We start from the raw sequence: 22,892 nt of genomic DNA, 5'->3' as shown, positions 1-22,892 counted from the left end.
GATTAAGAATAAACGACAAACTGCTGGTAGCTTCTCTACAGTGTCCCACACTAACGCTGCTAGAATTTTAATGAGAAGTAAAACAAGAGTCTAAGAAGCATATAATATCCTTTTTTTCTTCACTAGGAATAAGAAAGTAGGTTCTACCTATTTAGGTGAAAACTTTCCTCAAAGAGATTCATTGACATGTGATCAGATAAGTGCCTTAGATGAACAGGAGACATCGCTGTAAAGTTTAACAAGGACATTCTCAATAAGAACTGCCTAGGATATAGATCTTGTTTCCAACACAGCCCTGCCAGATCCCCAGATCTAATGATCCTTAGAATGAGCTGCAAGATAAACATCTCCCTCTAGACACTGTTGTGTATATCATTCTGGCTGCAGGGAAAAAGGGAGGAAAAAAAAAAAGGTCATTTTCACACCTGAAGCAAGGTCATCTCTCTAGGAAAGTTACTGAACACAAGTTAAAGTTTGGTCTTTGAAATGCGGGTAAGCTGCACTGCAAAGGAAAGCAAAAGAAAAAAGAGTAACTTTTGAACACATTCTGAAAATGTTATTTATCTAATTTTAACCACTTTTCAATGCTTAACTATGTGTTATAATATATTTTATGTTAAAACAATCACCTCTAAGAGACAAGTTTTAGATGCAATCTTTATCCACATGAGGAGATGAGACACATCCTCCATGGATTCAAGTCTAAGTTGACTGCAGGAACAACCCCATCCTAGCAAGCAAGTTATCCCAAGTTATATATTAATTTGTGGCCTGCATCCTGCAGGGGTTCCAGCCAGTGGGTACCAGTTCTACCCGCCTTCAAAACTATGGCTTGTTTCACCACTGCATTAACTCCAGAATTACAGGAGCATACAACAACTGAATAAGAACGATTAAAATTGGAAAACTGAAGTATAACATAGCAATATTGTACAAGGCAGTATTTTAGGATCAGTGATAAAAGTCTGGAGGATGAATACAATTAAAACCACCTCTTTTTATTCTAAAAACTAAATTAATAAAATCCAATTGGGATTATACCTGCACATAGCTGTTCAGGGTAAGTAATTTGTATTAAAAACATTCTATTACATCTACATGTGGCTCATGTCTTGTTAAGAGTCCGTTTGCACTAAACTCTAACAAACATTTAATCACACTCAGTACATCAGCTTTTATAGGACAGAAATCAACTAAAAGGCATGGAATTAAATGAAGAGCATTTATTCCATAATGAAAGCTTTCTTCCTTCCCATGAATGAAGAGTAGGTGAGGAGAGTGAGAGACACTTGGGGTTTCTTTCTGTAGTCCAAGTTACATCACTTCCACTTTTAAGGGATTATCCAGAACTAAAATGCAGTGAAGTGATGACAGTTACGCTAGATTCTAATTTGACAAGGATAGGAGGAAAAAAAAGTGGTAATTTCCACAAAGACCTCTTTAGGAATAGAGTTGACTTCCTTTCTCAAAACACTTCAAACACATTACATAGTGTTTTTCCACAGTTTCTGATGTAAGGCCCCATCACATATTCCGTATTTGTAGTGGATCTAGCACAACAGGTTACCAAGCCACAGCTGTCAGAAAGAAGCAACTCCATCCTAAATACACCTTCAAATACGTTAGATTATATGCTACAAGTTCCCTCTGTCAGTTTCAGGTCTTGAGCTACTGTTGGACTATGATTCTTGCATTTTATGTTTTGTACACAAGTGCTATAAATATTGTTACAGAGGATAAATCCAAAACCTGTAGGGAATTGAGGCAACGTGGGAAAGAAAAGAACAGTGGAAAAAAACAGGAGGCAAGCCATTCTTAGAACAGAGCACCCCTTCACAAACAGCTCTTGCTTCTTCACAAATAACGCACTGGATTTCCATTTGAACAACCAAAAGCTTGGGTGCTTGTGATTTTTTTTTAATTTGGTGCCCAGGGTTTATCTGATTGCCTAAGATTTCATTTTCATGGGCCAATTGCCTAAGTGCCAAGGTTTATCACTGCTGCTTTTGTGCCCATTTACTCAAGTTAACTTGGCATTCGTCTTACTACACCTGAAAGAGTCACACTGAGAAGCTCTGTCACACTTTGTTTCTCTTAAAAGCAAAGAGATGCTGAGGGTATCTGCTGTCCACAGCCTCAGAACTGAGTAGTTTTCAGACTCTTAACTGCCTATAATTTTTTTTTGAGGGTCCAAATATAAAAAAAAAAATATACCAACAGCTCAAAGACACTATAAAATTTAACAGAAATTTTCCTCTAACATTCAGAAGCATCATCACTAACACTGAAATAACTTATGCAAACAAGATACCAAAACATTATATGGAAGCAATGCTGCTGAGGACTGCAGGCTGCTGCCCACAGAGATGGGCAAGTGTTCAAACTTTACCAGACCTAATGGACTGTATTACTGACACTACATCTTTTAATGCTTTGCTTAAGTTTAACCAACACATAAGGAGAGAAAAAACCCCAAATAATCCTGCAATGAACGGTTACTGAAGCCACAGGTATAATTTGTTTTGTAATACATTTCTCACAGCCTACATTTTGTTAGGAAAGAAAAACAATGTAGCATTCCCTTATGTGTGGGTATTAAGCTGTAACGAATTACTACTAAATTATTTGCACCGCTAAAGTAATTTTCAAATATTTTAATAGCTGTTCAGGTCATCTCTAGTGCTGATTCATGATCCATACTCTACTATTGCTACAGAAAATACTTTGCATTTTTTATACTTCTCTGCCTTGGGCTGGGGATAAAAGAATTGGACACGAATAAAAATCCAACAAGCTGGAACAACTGCTCTTCACAACCCACAAACCGATTAAAGGGCTGCTTAGAACACAGAAGAGTATCTCAAATCCAAGCAGCGTTAACAAAAAAATACACGACAGGAACAGGAGCTTTCAATGAATGTAAAAAGTATTTGCTTTTTAATATGTACTTAAGTCACAGTATCTGTTTTGAGACCATTATACCAGGTAACATTTTCATTGTGTTCTCAAAGTATTTCACAAGAGCCTGTCTATACACTGACGGAGCAGGTACTAACTAAAGGAACCCAAAAACTGGCTTCAGAGCAAAAAATTAAACCCAGTGATCAACATTCATTCCATTCATCTTTACCAAAGGTTGTACAACACACCATTTTTAAAATGCAAAAGCCATGACAAGAAGTAAATGAAATCAAAGGAGATAAACATTTCAACACTTTTCTGGCACTCCTAACCTTATCCCAACAGTAAAATGCAACCATAAACAAAAAATTGAAATTATTTTACAAATTCTAGATTTAGGCCATTTTCAATGTCCTCTATCACTCTGGCAAAAAATCTTTAAGGAAATCATTTAATGCAATTTCTATTAATAGAACAGAATATATTTTAAAAAGCAGCCATTGATCAGAACCTACTGAAATGAAGACAGACCTGGTATGCTAGTGGAATTTTAGTTGAAAGCTATTTGAAGACATTATTCAAGTCAAAACTCCAGGAGAACTTGAGGGTAAAAAACGGTTGTTAAAGTTTTAACTGTGTCTGATAGCAGGTTACACAATACACACACATACTATGCAGTATTTATTTGCAAGGCTGTAGCACTGAGATTTCTCCCTCAGCAATAATTTACTATAATACAGTGTATAGAACAATGGTGAAACATTTCTTGACGATTCAAAAGACAGACATACTGCAAAAGTCCAGGTCTCTGAAAATGAGAAATGGAGACAACAGCCTCCTTGCATCTTCATTAGCTAGATCCCTTCTCTTCAGCAGCAGAAGCCTCCATAGGAGTAGCTTCCAAATCTTTGCTTGACTTCTCTTTTTCATCATTTTCATCCTCTTGAGGGTAAAGATCTGGGTATTTTTGCATGCATTCCTGCATGGCACGGAATTGGTCCACACAGTCTGATCCCTTGATTTCTTCCGTGCTATAGTGGAAACAAGAAAAGGCTGACTTGAACTGTTCCCCACAGGGACCACTAGCCATTCCACCCAGACACGGGCAATTCCAATTGATATCTCCATTGGGCAAGATCAATCCTGAAGAAACGAGAGAAAAGAAAAGTTAAGCGCTCCTTCCAAAAATTGATTTTATTCAGCAAAAGCTTCTGGGTTGTTGGTGTAAGCTGAAGTACTAACAACGTCATATTAGTTCTGTAGCTTCAAGGGTGCTGAACACCTTTCTCTTCCTGGCCAGCCTGTTTCTGTCACTGATCTGAATGATCCTTCACTGGGCAGAAGGGTGATTAGTTCTACATCTGTGCCTGAATTAAGTCTTGCTCCCTGGACTACAGACCACTGAGAATATCTAAGGAAACTGCAAAAGCAGATCAAAGTCAGTCCACTCGCCAGACGCTGTCAGGGGAAGAATCGAGCCTTAAAACTGTGTCATACAAGTCATAAGAATTTAATTCTGGTATTAAGACTAGAATTCTTTTAAATCAAGTTGGATGAATGCATTTTTCTTCTCATTTTAAATGAAGGCTGGAATACTAACTACAACTTTCCCTCTTAAAATTTGAACTGGAAAACCAGAATTACAAAAACAAAAACCAGTTTATTTGTAAAGCACAGATTAATTCACACACCACAGAACACAAGGAAGAGCAAGAGCATGCCAGCCTGTCTGGTTCCCAGAAACCAAACTGCGCTTCAGATCACTAATGAAAGTGAATTAGGTCTCATTTTAGACTAAACAGGAACAGCTGTAAATTTCTGCTCTGGAACAGTTAAAGTCACCACAGAAATACTTCAGTGATGGAAGAGCAAGGTGAAGATTTACATGGGCATATGTACTTTCAAACATCAACTGATTTGCACAATGAAGTTCAAACAGCAAGGCAGAGAACTCATTTCCTCTCTAAGTTTTGGAAAAGCTTTTTAACAGTCAGGTATAGAAATGTAATATAACAGACTCAGTCAGGTGGGCTTCTAGAACCTCTATTACATTGCTCTAAAGCAACACATCTCCACCCCCTTCTCTACTTTGCACAAGTATATATGTAATGATGGTCATATATGAAGAACAGGAAAAATACTGTGCTGTGATCCAAGCTGTTTTTTTCTCCACTTTAACAGTTTGCTCTCCTCCTCTGCAGGAGACTTCTCTAACTTTGTGTCCAGGTTGAGTTTCTGCAGAAGCCAACAGCATGTGCATAAACCTGAAGTTTAAGTTCTTTCTCTTTAGGAGCAGGTATGAAAATACCATTGTCAGAGAATAAAGTTGCATTAATTCTGAGCCAAACATGAAATTGAATTTAGAGCCTGATGTCACCTAAAATACTCCCACAGGATTCACCAAGCCTACTTAACTGTCTGTGTCATCTGGGAGCATGAAGTTCTAGACACTAGGTTCACTCCCACTATCATCTCCTTGGACACCAGGCCACAATATCATGAATCTTATGTGCTGGTACAGGAAAAGCAGCTCAATCATGTTTACTGACATATTATAAGGAATGAAAGGAAAGTTTTACTCTGATTTGCAATTCATCAGTGACGTGCTCTCAATGTGGTTCAGTAGAAAATTACACCAAGCCAGTGAAATCTCAGTGTTGATCAGTCTCCTTTTCATTACAGAACGTAACAGCCTCCTTAGCATGATTTAGCTAACTACAGCAATACTGTAATTTTCCATAGGTCATGCTTTAATCAGCAGGACAGTTTTGTAAAATATCTGTAATTACTGCACTGAGAAGATATACGTAGTACTGTACATCATGGTATCTCTAGTTGCCCAGAAGAAAAGAAGAACTTTTGAGACACGGAAATGGATGGCGGGTGCCAGGGTCATTATTGTCGAGGATGACAAAGCAGAAAGATGTTGATCAGATAGTGTAGAAAAAATACGGCTTGATTTGTAAACTATATTTTGAAGTCCTTTATTTCTCCTCACTAACACCAACCAGTCATTTTAAATGGTCATTTTTCTAATACTTCAAAAAGAAAAAAATAAATTAATTTTGAAATGTTCCTGAAGACAACACAGCAATAAAATTACTTGTAAAATAATTCTCTTAAAAATAAATTGTTCCCTTTAGAACCAGATCTGCCTCGTAAGCATGCAAATTTTAACTGTAAGAGTTATCCCATAAACAAGTCAATCTTGTACATCACATGAGCATTGACTTGCACCTATTTGATCAGTGAAACAGCATCAGTTTGGGATATATTATTCACAGAAAACATGCTTAAAAGATGAATAATGCAAGCATTTCCTAACTGATAATTACAGCAAAATGCACACTTCAATGAGTCAGTGTATCAGGTAGCTTAGAACACAATTAAAATGGAAACAGATTTAATCCATCACTCTCCCTGAATTGCAAGTCTGCAATAGATGGGATTACTATTTTTAATTAAAAATTAACTGAAACTTCTTTCAAATGCAGCCTGAACCTCACTGATCCAGTGGGTCATAATCTACTTGAGCCTGGGCTTGGGGAAGCAAAAACAATTCTGTTTACATCATAGCAAATCAAGGCTTGCATTAGCAATTAACTGCTGACATCACACAACCTAATCACTTGTCTTTGTACTTGCTGTAATGAAGTTGTCCTGTGGTTCTGAGAAGCTTCTTCCCTGTTATATGGCAAAAGTTCCAATAACCAATTTATCTGTCAATGATTCACAATGTAAGATGACATGCACATAGGAAGCACAACTGAAAGGGGCATCATCAGTCATAAAACCCCTCCTGTACATCTGATCATTCATCAAGTTTTTTCTTAAAAGAATTAGGGTTTTTGCTTCAACAATCCTCTGTGGAAACCACTTGAAAACCGTCTCTAAAATAACAGAACAGGAACAAGCCTGGAGAAACAGAGAAAGGAGAGGACAGCAACCATCTGTGTTTGAGGTGCAGTTCCATAAGTTTTACAGCAGGAACGCTATTTCAAAACTGCTGCAAATGAATTCTTAATTTGTTTCCATCAGCCACAGCTGCTAAAAGGTACATACAGTGAACTCATAGATACACTGTAATATGAAATGCTAACTTGAACCTACCTTGCAGAACAATATGGTTCAAATTTAACTACATACCATATCAGCTAAGAAAGTGACCCTGTGTGCTCCAGCTGTGAACTGTGCTTAAATACTGCCCTCTACAGGTCACAGAGCCACCTGCATAACTTTCACTTTCAAAATTTCAAAAAGGGTGAAGCATTTACTTCTATCTAAGCTGAGGTGAAAGCAGTGAGACCACTTCACACAAAAAGGCTAAAAGATATATAAGCATAAAGGCAATTAGGAGAAAAAAAAACAAAACAAACAAATTCACAGATGTTCATGACAATTAGTCAACATAGGGCAAAATTTATTTAATCATCACGATAGGAAGATTATTTCATTTACCCATTAGGAACAACGTAAAATATGCTCTGTGCAATCAGAACGTTACAAGTCTTGATCTCAGAAATATTCTGCTCTCTTAAAGGTTAGATATACTTCATACAAGAACTGTAATCTTCACTGAAAATTTAACTTACTATTTTCAAGGCAAGATGGTTACAACTGAAAACTGAGTAATTTGAACTTATCTGTCACATACCACTGAAAGATATTACTACCAGTTATTGATTATGTTGCTACTAGTATAGTACAGGATTGGTCAGATATAATTGTTGTTAAAATGCATATTCAGAGATCACCAAATTAAGCAATTTCTGCTGCATGCAGACAGGTGAGCAACTCCCATCAATGACACTGGTACGTAACTCACTTCAGCTTCTGTGAAAATTGCAATTCGTCATTTAAAACAGCGAAAAAACAACTATAAATTTCACTGGTTAAGCTCTAACTTTATTAATAAAAGAAAGGAAGGAAAGGTTTTTTCTGGCTATCTCTGGCTACTAACCAAAACTACAAGCCATCAACTGATGCATTTGAACAGACCACGTTGAAAGATCATGGAAAATGTTGAAAAAGAAAAATAATCACTCTAACAGAAGCATGTTCTTTGTGATGTCTTATTTTGGAAGGTAAAACTTCTGAGAGTTTGGGTGTTTATCTACTGAAAAAACAGCTGCCCTCAGTCTTTAAAAAGGAATAATTTGTTCCTACTTCATACAAGGTTTTTTGTTAGAATTGTTAGAACATGATATATGTAACATAACACTCCTTCAGTTCTTCTACTTACTACTGACCTTGTTCTTCATAAGGGTCATCAGGGTCATCTGCAACCAGCTCAGCACTGCTGGGTGTCTCATGGTCCTCCTTGGTTGCAAATATAATTCTGTCTTTTCCTACCATATAAGAGACAACAAGCAAAATTTCAGAGAAAGCCAAGACACAAGTCATTTATAAACCTGCTGAACACCACAAGGTAATGAGATAGTATGATGCATTAATATTAACAGTGAATGAGTTCTGTTGTACTTGTCAATCACCTTCAATCAGAACAGTTGTGGGTTCAGAAGAACACGTACACAACCGAAATTCTATTCTTCTAAAGCTCCTATTTCCACAGCAACATACTGTACTAGCTGTAGATCACAGTGTAGTTCATTGAACTGTGAAATTAAAAAACTGTTTCTAAACAAGCTCAAAGTACTCCAGGACTAACCTGGACCAAGGGGTTAGACAAAAATAAAAGGCAGAGTGAAAGAAAAGCTACACTAAGTTACAGGAAAGTGTTCAATAGGATACTTTTTAATAATAGTACCCTCTATTAAAGACTAGTGTAATATTTTCCAGTAATTATCTGAATTAAATACTGAAGAGGACCTTAACAGTGTAAAACTAACTGTGTTGAAAGCTACTATGAACATTACCAAAGACAGAAAAACAACTCAGCATATCTTGATTTAACAAAGTTCTGTGGCTGCGTTGGGGGAAGCTGGTCTGGAAACCTGAGCAGTTTTCTAACAGCTTTGTGAAACTATGAAGAACACTGAGGCAGACACAGCAGAAAAGAACAGCTGGCTGGAACTCTTCTGAAAACACAACTGAGTGTTAATTGAGTGGAAAAAAAAATGGTGAGCTGCTCAAGAACTTCCTTTCATTCTCCAAATTCAAAAAGGCCACTACAGTGACTCGGCATATTAGAAATTAGTATCTTCTTGTCCCTCAATGTGACCTCAACTAGCACATGTTCAGCAATTCCCTTTACTTTGCTCAGCAACCAATATGCATTTAAACATGTCTGAGAAAACAGATAAAACGAAGCCCTTTTTAAAAGGTTAGCAGTTTCCTGTCAACTCTGCATAGCACTCCAACAAACTTCACAATGTAGACTGCCCAATCATTATACAGAATATACGTCTAGAAATATTTAAACTCCAACCTCTGTCACTGTAATTTCACAGGGTGCCATAAGACAGCTTACAGATCTCACAAAGATCCAAGATGTTGTTAAAATAAAAAAACTAAAAATATAAATGTCCATAGGTCATAACCACCTCGCCACAGTTTACAATCAACAGTCAGTGTGCCAAAGTTTTTAATTTCCAAGTGGCATTTAGAGCTATAGTATGGCTTTTTTCCAGTTTGAAACTTTACTTTTTGTCACTGTACGTTAATTAACGGGGTGGGGGGGAGGCACGGATCTCCCAGGATACGAAGTGGTCAAGCCTCACATATACAACCCATATAACACTTCGCATCGATACAGATATATAACATCCCTACTCTACTCACCTTGTCCACCTACAGTGTTTGCCTTAAAAAGTTTAAAAAAAGGAAAAAAAACAACAACAAAAAAAAACACAAAACAAAAAGCCAACCACAAACCACACCTCTGGCCACTTAGTCTAACTCGGTAGAAATGTAACCCCTGCGGGAGGATTCCGCCCCAACAGCTCAGCCGCCCCATCGCGGAGCCGGGCGGGCTGAACTCCGCGCCCCGCGGTGCGCATTTCGCGGCCATTTCGCGGGGATGTTTCAACACCCTGCAGGGCAGCATCTCCTCACCCCGCCCGGCCCAGGGGCACCCGCGGGCCCCTGAACGCCCTCTCACGCCTCACGGCCCAAACCGCCTTCCCGCCTCCCGTGAGGAGAAAGGTCGGAGGCAGCAGTCGAAGCAGCTCCTCCCGCCGCCACACGCAGCCCGCGGCCTCTCCTCCCCTCAGGCTGCGCCTTCCCCTCAGGGGCTGAGGTGAGCGGACAGCCGCCCCACATCGCTCCCCCGTCCCATAAACGCCTCATGGAGAGCACGCCCGGCCTGTCCCCGCGGCGTGACATTGGGGGGACACCCGTGCGCACCTTCTTGCCTGCAGTAGGACATGGCGGAGCCGTGCGGTGCCTGGCGGCGCGCGCGCACACTGACCCCCGCCGCCCGCTCCGCTCTTCCTCTACCGCCGCCACAGCACCGGGCAGCAGCGCGCTGCTCCACGCGGTGACCCCCCGCCTCCGGAAGCGCCTTCCCTGCCCGCCGGCGGCCGCTGACGCACCTCCTGCCGATGGCGGCCCGAGAGAGGGAGCTACCCGCTCCGTGAGGCGCTGGACTACAACTCCCAGAATGCCCCGCGCACGGCCATGTCCGGGAGGAACTACATGTCCCGGCATGCATTGCGCGGCGGCGGGCGCGCCGGGTGAGCCCTGGGGCGGAGGGCGCGGCTGCGGCTTCGGCTTCGGGGTTCTTGCGGTGGCTGCTGCGGGCTCTCCGGGGTGGTACTCGGCGAGGGCAAGAGGCTCAAGATGTCGAGGAATGTAAGTGCGGCTTGGGCTGGTCCTGGCGTTACTCCGCGGTGCGTGTGGCGGGTCCCTGCGTCGGCCTGTTCCCGCTCGCTGAGGCGAGGGGCCCTGCGCAGCGGGGCCGCTGTCCCAGCCCGCCTCACGTCCTGAGGCGATCAAAAGAGAATCCTCAAACCCCTGTCTTGGCTGCGTGTGCTAATCTGAAGTTACTTCTTGGTTATTTCCCACAGCCAGTGTACACAGAGATAACCCCTGGGGGTTTCATGCTTTAACATGGCACTGGCCAGGACGACAATTTTGTTTTAAGTTATCTCGTCTTGTTGCTCTAGATGCAATTATTTTAAAGTATGCAGGCACTTACCATCGGGGAGGTAACATGGTACTTGTTATTTATAGCTATGTTTCAGTCAGTCTGGAATTCAGGAGTATTACTCAGTTTGTCAGGGGCTGGATGTGGGGTGTGGACACCAAATAGGGAACCTAGAGACAGACTGAAAAAAGCTTGAAGGAACATGTTGAACAACTGTCATTGCAATTGTTTTTTCCGTTAGGCTTGAGTTCTATTTATTGACTGTGTTTCCAGTATCAAAAGTGTAATGAGGCATTTAATAAGTGTAGGAAAGTTTTGGTCCAAGGCAAGAAGTGCTACTTTGTAAAGCAGCAGTATTACCAAAGCTAAAAGACATATTTTGCCTTTCCCTGTAATCCAAATATTGCCTTTTGGGTTTATCTCCAACAGTTCTCTGACACAGGCAGCAGAAAAGAACATGTCAAAGTCACAAGTGAGGCCAAACCGGGGTTCCTGGAGAGGCTCAGCGAGACTTCTGGAGGCATGTTGATAGGACTTGTGACATTTCTTCTGTCTTTCTACGTTCTTTTTACCAATGAAGTAAGTGAAATACTGTCAGTGTTTATGCACAGCTTTAAAATGTCACAGCTGAGGTGATGTTCAACTAGTTTTGTGTTTATACGCTTACTAAAATGGTCATGTCAAGTATTTATTACTCCACACATAAGAAATGAATGCTATGTTTGGAGAACCTGGTGCTTATACTTGGGATATAACAGAGAGTAAAATCATTGGGCCACAGACAGTCTTTTTGTAGAACTGAGCGTGGTAGAGACTCTGGCAGCGTGTGATGAGAGATAAGATCCAAAACCTGTGAGCTGGTGCAGAAAGAGCCTGTAGTATCACTGAAAGAGGGTGGCATGAGCCAGACATGTTCCAGTCTTTTCTCTTTTCTTGGGATAACATAACATCCTCATTTCTAGTGTTGTTATAACTGTGTTAAAGGAATTCATGCTCTACGTGGCAAAACTGTTATATTATGTCTCGTGTTTTAGACTGAAAAAATGATTAGATTAAGTAGGGAATCCTAACACCCTACTGTTGCAAACATACACACTTTTGGCAGTTTTGGAGTAGGGGAGCAGAATTCTGTGAATTTTCACTTAAGACTTCCTTTTATACCTCTAAAGAGGAAAAATTACTACTACAAATTTCAGTGACTTTGCAGGAAAAAGCACACTGTAATAGGATGGTAAGGTAAGGAAAACTGCCAAGTTCTGTGCCATCGATTCTTCACAACTTGATTTTGCTTTTCTTACTTGCAGGGGCGAGCTTTAAGGACAGCCAAATCTCTTGATGAGGGACTTTCTCTTGTGATCCCTCTTGATAACATCCACAGTGTGTCTCAGCAGAATGAAGGGAGATTGGTGCACTTAGCTGGCGCTTTGAGTACGTCTAAGGTAAATAAAATAATATCTTAAAAATGTATTTCAGGCTTGGAGGGAAGGAAATAAAAGTATTTGCCAATTAAAATTATGTTTGATATCCAGGGAGAAGACATGTAGCTTCTCTCCTCCCCTGCAAGCATTGCCAGCTACCACCCAAAATTTGGTTCTTGGCCTGGAATCGGGGAGATGCTCTACAGCTTTGAGCTCCCTACTCCTAAGCAACATGCTGCCTCTGCCTGTATTTACCTTCCCACTGCCTTTGGTGGATAATTTCAATCCCCTTTGTATAGGCAACCTGTTGCATGTTCAAGATACTGTAAAGTCTTTAGGCTCTTGGAGTACAGAGGCTCTGCAAGTTATGACTTTTCAGTAGTGATGATGTTTTCCATGGTCAGTTTGCATTGCAGAAGGTTACACAGCAGCTTCCAGCAAAATAAAATCTCCCCCTGATTTAAACAGTTAAACCTGTGTGCCATTAGCCAGCATTTCTGCTTTTATTCTTCACTGTGGCAATAATTTTTGATGATGATTCTTTAGGTCAGACTTACCAGTGATATAAGGAGATGCTCTTTTTTGTCTTTTGTAACATTTATTCTATATTCAACTGTGTGTAATGTAGAATTAACTATGTACAGTGAGGTATGTAAATGGGTTTGATAATAAAGCACAGTGTTTGAGTTTGTGAGGTATAGCATTTATCCTGACTTGTATTTTCTTTAATTTTTAAATAGCCTTTGTTTGATCCCAGCTATGGCGTCTCCATCCAGGCTGTCAAACTTAAGCGTAATGTGGAAATGTACCAATGGGTAGAATATGAAGAGTCCACGTAAGTGAAAGAAATCCTTATGAGTTGTTTGTAAAGCTGTTGTATTAACAGGATCCATCACATTTTCTTTTCTCACCCCCCAAAAGATCTAACAAATCTTTATGGCAGGGGAATTCTAGAGCTCTTGGGTTTTTTTAGAGAGTTGCTTGAATTTCCTTGGAGTCATCAGGTCTTGTAGATGGCCAATGCTGCAGAATTTGCATCTGATAAGATTTGGGTAACATCCGAAGCGCTTTTTCAAATGTTTCCACTCCCTCTGATTTAGTCAACACCTCCTTGTTGGCAACCTGGGAATAAAAGGGTTGTGGCTGTTTGGCATTTTTGTGTAATTTTCTTCTTGTACAGAGAATCCATGTCTTCACAATAGGTAGTTCAGAGAAGAGTTAGTTTACTGGAAAAGTTGTGTTGCCACTGAGCTGTCTGTGCATTTCATGTGTCAAGGATGTTCTGCCCTGAGCAGGGGTGTGTGTGCAGTGTTTTAATTCTCATCCCCGCCTTTTCTTTGTAGGGAACATGAAGAGAATGGTGAGATTAAGAAAGAGACAAAGTATTCATACAGTAAGTTGATCAACAGAAAGTCCCTTTTATGCGTGAAACTTTGGACTTTTATGTGTGTGAACTTTGATTTTTGTTGTACACTCTGTATTTTCTTGTTGAGAAAGAAAGGAATGTGAAGAAATAAGCAAAAATTCTGTTTCTTAAACCAATGTCAGGACCTCCCTTGAGGTAACGGAGATGAAAGGTTGTGTGCTGTTAGCAAGTAGCTCCTACAGAAAGTCTTGTCTTGGAACTCCTGGAGGTTCAGAGGAGCGTCCAGGGACAAGATGCTCTGGAGATCGGACCAAAAAGGTCCTCAGTGACAGGAGATGGGAGCGTGTTGAAAGTTGTGCCCGAGATTACTTTTAAGAAGTAAAATAATTGGGTATATGTCAGGCATGAGCAGAAGAGAATAGACAGGGAAGAGCAGTGTAGCTCCAGCCTGTCAGCGTCTTGAGAGCCTGTTTAGGTGTCATTACCAGCTAATGAAAACCGTCAGCACCTTCTGATGTGTGCTGTGGCTTTTGCCAATTGCTTTTTTGGCAGGAGCAGAACTGCCAGCATTATTCTGATCTACCCAGTGGCAGAAAAACACTCTTGAGTCATCGTATATCTGGAGATTGGTCTCTGAGCTTCATTTATTTGTGATTAAAGCACGTGGATGTGTAACGTGGGTGTGCAGCAGTTTCTGGGTGTGATCCTAGAACCAGCCCAGCTCAGTGAAGCATCGGGCCCTGCAGCATGGAGATACATATGGAGCAAAGCTGGTGGTTGTGAGCTGTGGAAAACAGTCCTACACTGGCAAGGAGCAAAAAGAAATGCCATTGAAAAAAAGTGTCTGTCTCAAGACTGATGGATTCTGTTCAGTAAAAGTCTGTGTGTTAGTAAATGCGGTGGGTTAATTTTGTCCCCGGGCCCCCAGAGCCACTTGCCTACTCCCTCCCTCAGCGAGACTGTGCAAGAGACTGAACAGAATAGGAATGGGAGAGCTCATATGTTGAAATAAAGATAAGGAGATCACTTACCAGTTTTACCATTGTGGGCAAAACAGACTCAATTTGGGGAAAATTAACTTAATTTATTGTCAATTAAAATAAATATTTAATTGCTGATTCAGGTGTTGGGTAAACACGTTGTTTCTCACGCTTGCACAGGCTCAACTTCAGACTCCTTTCCCCTTGCCCCCCCACCTTGTTGTTGCCACATACATACTTTTATGTAAACGTTATTCCTGCAAGTGTAACTTAGAACTGATTTAAAGGTGTCTTCAATAACTAAGATCTGAGTAGCAATTTTTCCTGTTTCCTCCACAACCTTCTCATTTTCTTTAGATACCGAATGGAAATCAGAAGTTGTGAACAGCAGGAACTTTGATCGAGAAATTGGACACAAAAACCCAAGGTAATTTACCACCAAGCACAGTCCCTCTGGATTCTTTCACTGTCTCTGGTTAAAGGTGAAAGCTAAATGATTGATCTTCATGACACAGTGAAGCAGTTGGAAACTGTTCGTCTTTTGGTAGCAGGGAGAACTAACACACAGAGAGATCAGAGAGCGATTCAAAGCTGCCTGGTGGAACCAGAATTAAGCTTTCCATTAGTAATTATTAGGATATTGTTTTATTACTTCTGGAGCATGTGGTCCCCACGTAGGAGAATTTCAATTGGTTTCTTTCTGACTTGTTGTCTGTTGGTGCAGTCAGTTACTAATTCTTTCCTCTATTACAAGTACAAAGTTAGAATAACAGGCATCTCATGAGCTCACCATGCCACTTACATGCTGCTTTTTCTAAGGTAGCATGCGTCAGCTCACAGGCTTATTTGTGGTGATTGCCCATATATAATTTGTTTCATGTATCTCTCATCTGCAGCATTTTAGTTACACTATGATGTGCCATTTTTAATGCTAAGTTTTAGCTTGTTTGTCATTCTCACAGCACCCGCTTGGTTCCTTAGGATGCAGGATGCCCTCTGGCAAAAAACATCATGTGTGAGCGAAAAATACAGCTGGAGAGACAATAGGACCAGGATTTTAACAAAACCAAACTTAGCAAAATCTCCAGAACTTTATTTTGGTTGTGTTGCCTTATCCAAATTTACTGTCCTTTATTTGGAAGTTCTTCAGGAGAGAAAGCGAAGATCTATGTGTTTTTGATTGTAAGTCCCCACTAGACTTGTATAGAAAAGAGATAATGGCAAAAAGGCTGCACAGATAACATATGTGCTTTCTCTTTGCCCCCCGTGCACGCTTCTTTGTTAATGAACATTCTCCAAGCATTCTCCAGTAAATACAAATCTCCATTTGAGAGTAAGAAACATTTGGATTTAATGCTACTACAGTCCATAATTTTAAAAGTGCTGCAGATAAAACCATTTAATCTGAGTGATTGTTACAAACCAAGGAGACTGAGCAGAACCGTGGTGGATCCTTTTGTGACAGAGCATGGTGTACACAGACATGCTGAACTTTAGAATTCATGCCTTGCATTAATGAGACTATTTTAAGTGTGTGCTGTGTGTCTTCTTCCATCCGCCCATCCATCTTTTTATGCAACTGAGAGATACACGAAAATAAAATCTGTTGTCTCCTGCCAAGGAGATTCTAGTAGTACTGCTAGTGAGAATGAAGTCAAATCTGTTAGTAAAGGATTCCTGAGTTTGGAGTTTAATTAACTTGGCCATGATGTAGCAGTACCTTTATATGGAGAAGGTTTATGATCTAGGTTTCTTAATTTAGCAGGTAAGATCTAGCAGTTGACAGTGGAAGATAAATATGTCCAAGCTAGACATAAAGTGCATTTATGAGTGTAGATAAATGTTACAGGAATTCACCTAGGAATGTGATTAATGAATTGCCACTCAAGAGGTCTATATCACCACTGAACAGCTGCCCAAGAGCTGAACTCCATGTCGGCCCATTATAGGCTCAGTACCAAAAAAAATGAAATCCTATAATGTGAATGGAAGGTCAAGCCAGGGGCTGAGACAGTTGTATCTTGTCTTATTTTAACGGCTCCAGCGCTATGAAGTCTGGACACAGTTTCTTGATGGATTTGTTTTCATGTCCTGACAGCCATTTAGCATTTTGAGTTTCTTCTGATGTTTGACATAATACCTCTCACGTGCTGTATATTACATACTGCAGACCAAGAGTTTGATGATAAATCTGGGACTAACTGGGCGCTCTCTCTGTTCCTCAGTGCCATGGCTGTGGAGTCTTTCACTGCTGTTTCTCCTAACGTCCAGGTTGGCAGCTTTGTTCTTTCCAAGGGTAAGGATTGCTCTGCGCTGCCTTTGTGTCCACCGTTGCATCAGCGGTGGATTTTGGTTCTTTCCGCGATGACGGTCATTTCAAAGCATAATCAGGAATCCAGCCAGCAAATTGGCTGTTCCAAGTTAGACACCGGACCTGAGCTTGTTTCTTTATTCTTCTTAGGTCTTGTGGATAAAATTGATGACTTCAAGCAGTTGAGCTTGTCAAACCTTGAGGATCCACATGCTGATGTTACCCGAGGAGGAGATTACTTTTACCACAGCGAGAACCCCAGGCGTCCAGAAGTAAGATGAGAAAGATAAACCAAAGTAGTGATTACTACTATGTGAAAAAGAAAGTAGGGACATGTTCTATTTCTGTTTAAATACATAGAAATCGGAGTGCTTCTCTTGCAGGAAGCCTCTGATCCTGCTTCTTTGTCTTCTGTTTTCTTGAGCCTGCCATGCTTTTAAATGGAAAGACATGGGATGGTGCTGGGAGGTGGGTTCTGCCTCTGCCTTGCTGTGCCGAACAGAGTACAGCAAAGTATCTGCTTGTCAGCTTGTGCTACCTGCCCTTGCCTGCCGAAAGATGAAATGACAAGGGATGAACGTAGGATCTTATTGGTGTTAATGTGCTCCTGAAGCTAAATCAGAGGGAATAGTGCAAAACAGCATTTGAGCTACCTTTTTTCAGCTGTCAACTAGGCCTGGAAAAAGTAAAGCTTGGGAATCATTCTGGGTATCCTCTGGCTTGACATAAATGTTCAGAAAAAGTGTTAATAGACAAAGGGTTCCCTTGCAGAGTTGTTTTCCTGTGATTATTCTTTGTAAAGAAATCTTTTCTGATTTCCAATATTCTCGTTTGTAGGTAGGAGACCTTCGTGTCTCGTTCTTCTACGCAGGTCTGAGTGGAGATGACCCACATTTGGGCTCTGCGGATAAGGTGAGTCTTCAGCTCTTTCTGTATTTCGCAAACTTTGTTCCCAGCTCAGTAACCAGTAAATCTTTTTCCCTTTCTTCCAAGGTGACTGTGATTGCTCGCCAGCGAGGCGATCAACTGGTTCCGTATCACACCAAGTCTGGAGATGTCCTGCAGATCCTGTACCCCGGGGATCTCTCCGCGGAGGTGAGATCCCACTGCACTGGTGAAGGGTTGGAACTGGAGCTGGTAGTGCCGAAGCAGCAGGGGGTTGAGCTCTTGTTCTCCTTCAGACCTGCTCTAGAGGAGGAGCTGCTTGGTGTGCACATTGGCTTTTCTCTCTCTCCTTTTTCTAGGATAACACGTTGTAGCCTTTGTTTGCCTTCCAGGTTTCTGCGCCTTCTTTGTGTTGCAGCAGAATGTGCTTCACCCACTAGCAGTATATTATTTGCCTATAGTTATTTCTCATGGATTTTTTAATTTTAAAAAGGAACTGTGGCTAAAGTAGCGATATATATATGTATATTTTTTTAAATCCCCTTGTGTTGCTGCTGAACATTCTTTACTTAAAAAGCTGTTTCTGTGCCTTCTCGTTTTGCTTTTATTGCTCCTTGGTAGTTTCCCACTTACACATGCAAGCATGTGATTTTTGAAAAGGTTGTGTGTAAAATAGCAAACATCAGGCTTTAATTAAACAAACCGTAGGAGCTATCCTCTTTTCAGCTGCTAATAACAGGAGTTGAGGCTTGTTTGAAATGTTTATTGCTGTTCTGGCTGAGAAAGAACCTTCAGGCAGAGCATTATGCTCCAATAAATCCTGCGTGCTCCAGCAATTTGGTGATTCATTGACTCCTTTTAGTAGGTTTGTTTCCATTAATGATTGTTTTGTGCCCTGCTGCAAAAATCTAACGAGTGAAGAACTTACAGGAGCTCCCAGAAGCATTTTAAAAGGCTTTTGTTTTGAGAGTAGCAGCAGAATCTCTGCTGGGAGCTTTGAATCTTTATTAGACAGAATTTTAGGTTTTTTGGAAATTAACTCACTACAAATGAATAATTTGTAGAGTACCTATATGTGTGACTGACTACTTGTACGTACCTTTTCCCATTAAGTTCTTTATTATGTTACATTTTATAGAGCCAGAGGGGCACAGAACCCGTTTTGAAAAAGCCTCAGAATTCTCAGAATTCTCACAAATAGATGCTTTGCTTTGCCCGATGCAATATACATATACCTTTTATTTTTAGTTCCCTGTGTGCTGCTTACTTTCTTTCATCTACTTTTCCTTCAGTCATCAGTGGATGTTGTTGCCTTTTCTCTCTTCCTCCAAAGACAGTGAAGTCAGATCGTTCCTCCTTATTACTTTTACTTATTAGTGTCTTCTTTTCCAGTCGTGTTGAGTGATGTGTCCGTTTGCAGCAAAACCTGTGTGCTTTCTGCCTGTGGTTCTAGAGTGTTGAACGGGGCTTGTTTAGCTGTCTTAATTTAGAAAAATGTCGGTTTTCTTTGTGCTGCACTTTGAAATCTCTTGTAGTACGCAGCAATATTGTGCAAAAAGACCCTGCAGAATGAGCTGTAGTGTATCATCTGTGAGAGAATTCGTACTTCTAAAATGCGGTTGGCTCCGATTCGCTCGTAATACACTGAGATCAAGAGGATCTCAAAAGAAGTTGAGAACAGGCTGCACATAACGGTGTTTGCTTGCAGGAAGTGTTTCAGAAGGAGCACGAGAGTAACAGCATGAAGACCTGGGCGCTCCGTGCCGCAGGCTGGCTGGCCATGTTTGTGGGCATCAGCCTGATGACCCGGATCTTTTACACTTTGGGTAAGTTTTTTATGGCAAGGTAAAATGGTTTAGAGATAGCATCGTAATCCCTAGAGAGGTCCTCTCTTGTTCACACATGCAATTAATTCATTTGGCCATCAGGAGGAATCTGGTTTGAACTCAGATTGCTTTTGATCTGAAAGTCACTGTAGGCAGTTGCAGGTACACGGGAGCCCAGAGCCAGGTGGTTGTTTTGAGAACATTAAAAACCAAAAGGGAAATATCTGTTGCTGGTTCCAGAAGATCCCAGCCCAGTGCTCACCGCAGTCAGAAGCCAAAGCACACGCTGGGCTGGTTCTTTCAAGTCCAACTCAAGGTGCTGCAATCCAGTTACTTTCTACACCCGTACACAAGTGGTCCCCCCAACAGGTTGTAATTAGTAGTCATGTAGTAATGTGTATTTGGGTCTAGTTATTCTACGCTACTGTGAACACCCAACAAAAAAGGGTTTTGTTTATCCTTATAGCTTAGAAAAATGTTGGAATAAAAACTTAGATAAAAGCAGGACAGTGCCTCCAGCTTGTATAAACTTCAAACATCAAAGCTGTCGTTTGCTTTGTAGCCGTACGCTCGCTTTTATTTTCTTATTTACTTACCCACATACATGCTACTGCAACATTTCTTGTTGCCAGAAATCAATTTCTATGCTAGCACATGTTATCAGGTGCTCTAGGCTGGTTCCACAGCTGCAGGGTGTCAGCTCTGCCTCTCCAGCCTTGGACAAGACTTCAGGCTTCATTTTGGATTCCTTCTTGTCTGAAGAGATGAGGAGCCTGGTGCCTTAGAGGTTTAGCTGTTGCTTAATTATTGTCCTTGAGGATACTCTGCTGAAAAGCCTTATCCAGTGCTCTTGATAAATAATTTGAGTCTGTCTTTTGATTGCAATAGTTAGTGTGCAAATCCTAGGTATGAAGAAGACTTTTAAACTATCATCTTGTCAACTGCTTTATCCCTTGATTCATTCTTTCTGCAGTGGACTGGTTTCCTGTGGTGAGAGATCTGGTGAACATCGGATTAAAAGCGTTTGCCTTCTGCGTGGCCAGTTCGCTGTCCCTGCTGACCATCTCGGTCGGCTGGCTCTTCCACCGCCCGCTCTGGGCTCTGCTCATCGCGCTGCTCTCTGTGGTTCCAGTTGTGGTTGCAAAATCTCGTGTTCCGCCAAAGAAGCAGCAGTGAGGAGGAGCGGTCGGGTTTTGCGCCGAATCCTGGTTAGAAACTTGTCAAGCACATTTCTGTCCCGGTTACCGCAGCGTGTACAGCGTATCGCAGCAGCGTGCACCGAGCGCTGCGGAGGGGGCTTGAATGCGGTTATCGATACAGGTTATCCATGAAAAATCGGACTACAGGATGCTGCTTGTAGGATGTCGGTGACATTGATTTGGGAAAAAAGCATTTTGGAGTGTCTGTATTGATTGTAAGTCAGTGAATGAGCAGATTTGTGCTTTTTACCACTTACTAACTCCCTTTGCTTTGAGCACTGGCAAGGCCTCACTGAGAGTTGAGGCACATTGTGTATTATAAAGTGCCATCGCGTGGGCCGTGAGTTCGTCTCCTTCGGGAATCCACGTGTGTTCCTGACAAACCCTCCCACTGCTGCCTCTTTGTACGTGTACAGTCATGGACGCTTCTTTGATGCATTTGGAAGTGTACGTGTTCAAAGGACAGACGCAAATTAGTCGAATTTCACACAGCAGTAATGTCAAGTGGACTGAGGATTTTCAAAGTGACTTGAAATAACAAGGGGCCGGGCCAGCAGGGCAGATTTGTCAGAAATCATTGATTTTCTCCAGCTTTTTAAAAGTCTTTGAAGTTGTTCTTGGTTGAGCGTCTGAAGTGGTAGCAGGACTACACCACTGCATAACTATTTCAGACATTTAACCTTGAATTACACTTATTTAAGGGGGTACTCAGTGGTCATTGACCTTTAAAAATAAAACCTGCTGCCTTGAAACAAAATTAGCTTTTCTATTTGAATGTATATTCTTTAAAATATTTTTTTGCTGTGTGTACTGTTTGTTTCTTCGATTTCACTTAGTAGGATGATGAACATACTCCATGAAAATGAAATGATGAAAACATTTTTGCTTGATATTTCATAGACTGTAGTAGCTAAACGTTGAGCTTTGTATCCTGCCGGCGGAACGCCGCCTTGGAGTGCTATGATGGCACGTGTTGATGTATTTCTGCTGTAACCAGTACTTGGCATTACAGACTGTCTTGTTCTGGTTTTAAGTCTCTCCCCATCTTGCTAGAATGTTCTATATGTGCCCTCCCTACGCTACAGTGGTTTTGTTTTCTGTTAATTTACACAATTCAGTACAAAAATCATGTCATTTATGAAATCCAGTCGTGACCATCAGGAGAAATGTGTTCCCTGCACCGAAGGAACTTGAACGTGCATAGAAGTGTTTGTTACAAACTGTACCAAAGTAGAGACCTGAGTTATAAACGTTTTGAGAAGTAGTATGGGCTTCCTGCTGCCGCCCACCACCAGCTTTACACCTTGGATTAAGAATTGCACTGGAGAGACCAGCACTGCTGCCTCACCAGGGGTGCAGGACATGAATCAGCTTTACCACGTTAGAGATGAAGGTACAATTTTCTACGCAAGTGCTGAGCTTTTGTATATTTAATAAAATACAGTTTTCAAAAGGTTGGTCTGTTGGCTGTTTTATTACATGTAAGTATTATGCGTTTCATGTCCAGATATAGCATCCAGGTGCATGGACAATTAGTTTGCAGCTTCCACGTGAACTGATTGGCTGTTGTTGAGAGGAATGTGCAGTTGGGATTTGTTTAGGCTGCAAATATCTCCCCATTTTGGGGAGCAGGTTCTTGGTAGCAGCAGAGCTGCTGACTCTGTACACTCAATGTGATGAAGGGCCGATTCCCCCCTACTATGGTTTTACTCCCCGTTACTATTGAAGTGACAGTAACTTCCTTCCATGAGATTATTTGAAAATCCAGCCTGACTGGATACAGCCTCTTGTGTTTTTAAAGAGACTGGGGCTTCACCTGTGCATCCAACAGCTTCAAATACTTCTATCTTCACAGACTTGTGTGCGCACAGGAACGATGCAAAATCAAATATGATTCTTCTCATGGACAAGAACTCTATGTTGCCCAGGCCGGGTGTGCTGGTGGAGCCAAAGCTCCAT

The 22,892-nt window shown here is 41.2% G+C and overlaps 2 protein-coding genes across 4 annotated transcripts; one reads left to right on the top strand and one right to left on the bottom strand.

The window, feature by feature from the left end:
* Window positions 1-2,908: 2,908 nt before the first annotated feature.
* Window positions 2,909-10,524, bottom strand: CHCHD4 (coiled-coil-helix-coiled-coil-helix domain containing 4). 3 transcript variants are annotated; one of them, XM_065075629.1, is made up of 3 exons: window positions 10,395-10,524; window positions 8,151-8,249; window positions 2,909-4,044 (listed from the first exon to the last, which is right to left on the bottom strand). In XM_065075629.1, the coding sequence occupies exons 1-3, from the start codon at window positions 10,507-10,509 to the stop codon at window positions 3,752-3,754; spliced, it is 507 nt and encodes a 168-aa protein (XP_064931701.1). In that variant the 5' UTR covers window positions 10,510-10,524; the 3' UTR covers window positions 2,909-3,751. The 3 variants fall into 3 exon arrangements, with proteins under 3 accessions (XP_064931701.1, XP_005507594.2, XP_064931700.1); XM_005507537.3 differs by having other exon boundaries at window positions 10,207-10,418; XM_065075628.1 differs by lacking the exon at window positions 10,395-10,524 and adding an exon at window positions 9,643-10,107.
* On the top strand, window positions 10,504-22,386 carry TMEM43 (transmembrane protein 43). The gene is made up of 12 exons (XM_005507538.3): window positions 10,504-10,653; window positions 11,378-11,527; window positions 12,253-12,387; window positions 13,107-13,201; window positions 13,710-13,759; window positions 15,070-15,139; window positions 16,938-17,008; window positions 17,174-17,295; window positions 17,861-17,935; window positions 18,017-18,118; window positions 19,617-19,734; window positions 20,708-22,386. Exons 1-12 carry the CDS (start codon window positions 10,642-10,644, stop codon window positions 20,908-20,910), a joined length of 1,203 nt encoding a protein of 400 aa, XP_005507595.3. The 5' UTR covers window positions 10,504-10,641; the 3' UTR covers window positions 20,911-22,386.
* Window positions 22,387-22,892: the final 506 nt, after the last annotated feature.

The sequence above is a fragment of the Columba livia genome, chromosome 10 (genome assembly GCF_036013475.1).
Source record: "Columba livia isolate bColLiv1 breed racing homer chromosome 10, bColLiv1.pat.W.v2, whole genome shotgun sequence".
In the NCBI taxonomy this organism is placed as follows: Eukaryota; Metazoa; Chordata; class Aves; order Columbiformes; family Columbidae; genus Columba; species Columba livia.
This window is presented reverse-complemented; position numbering and strand designations above follow the sequence as displayed.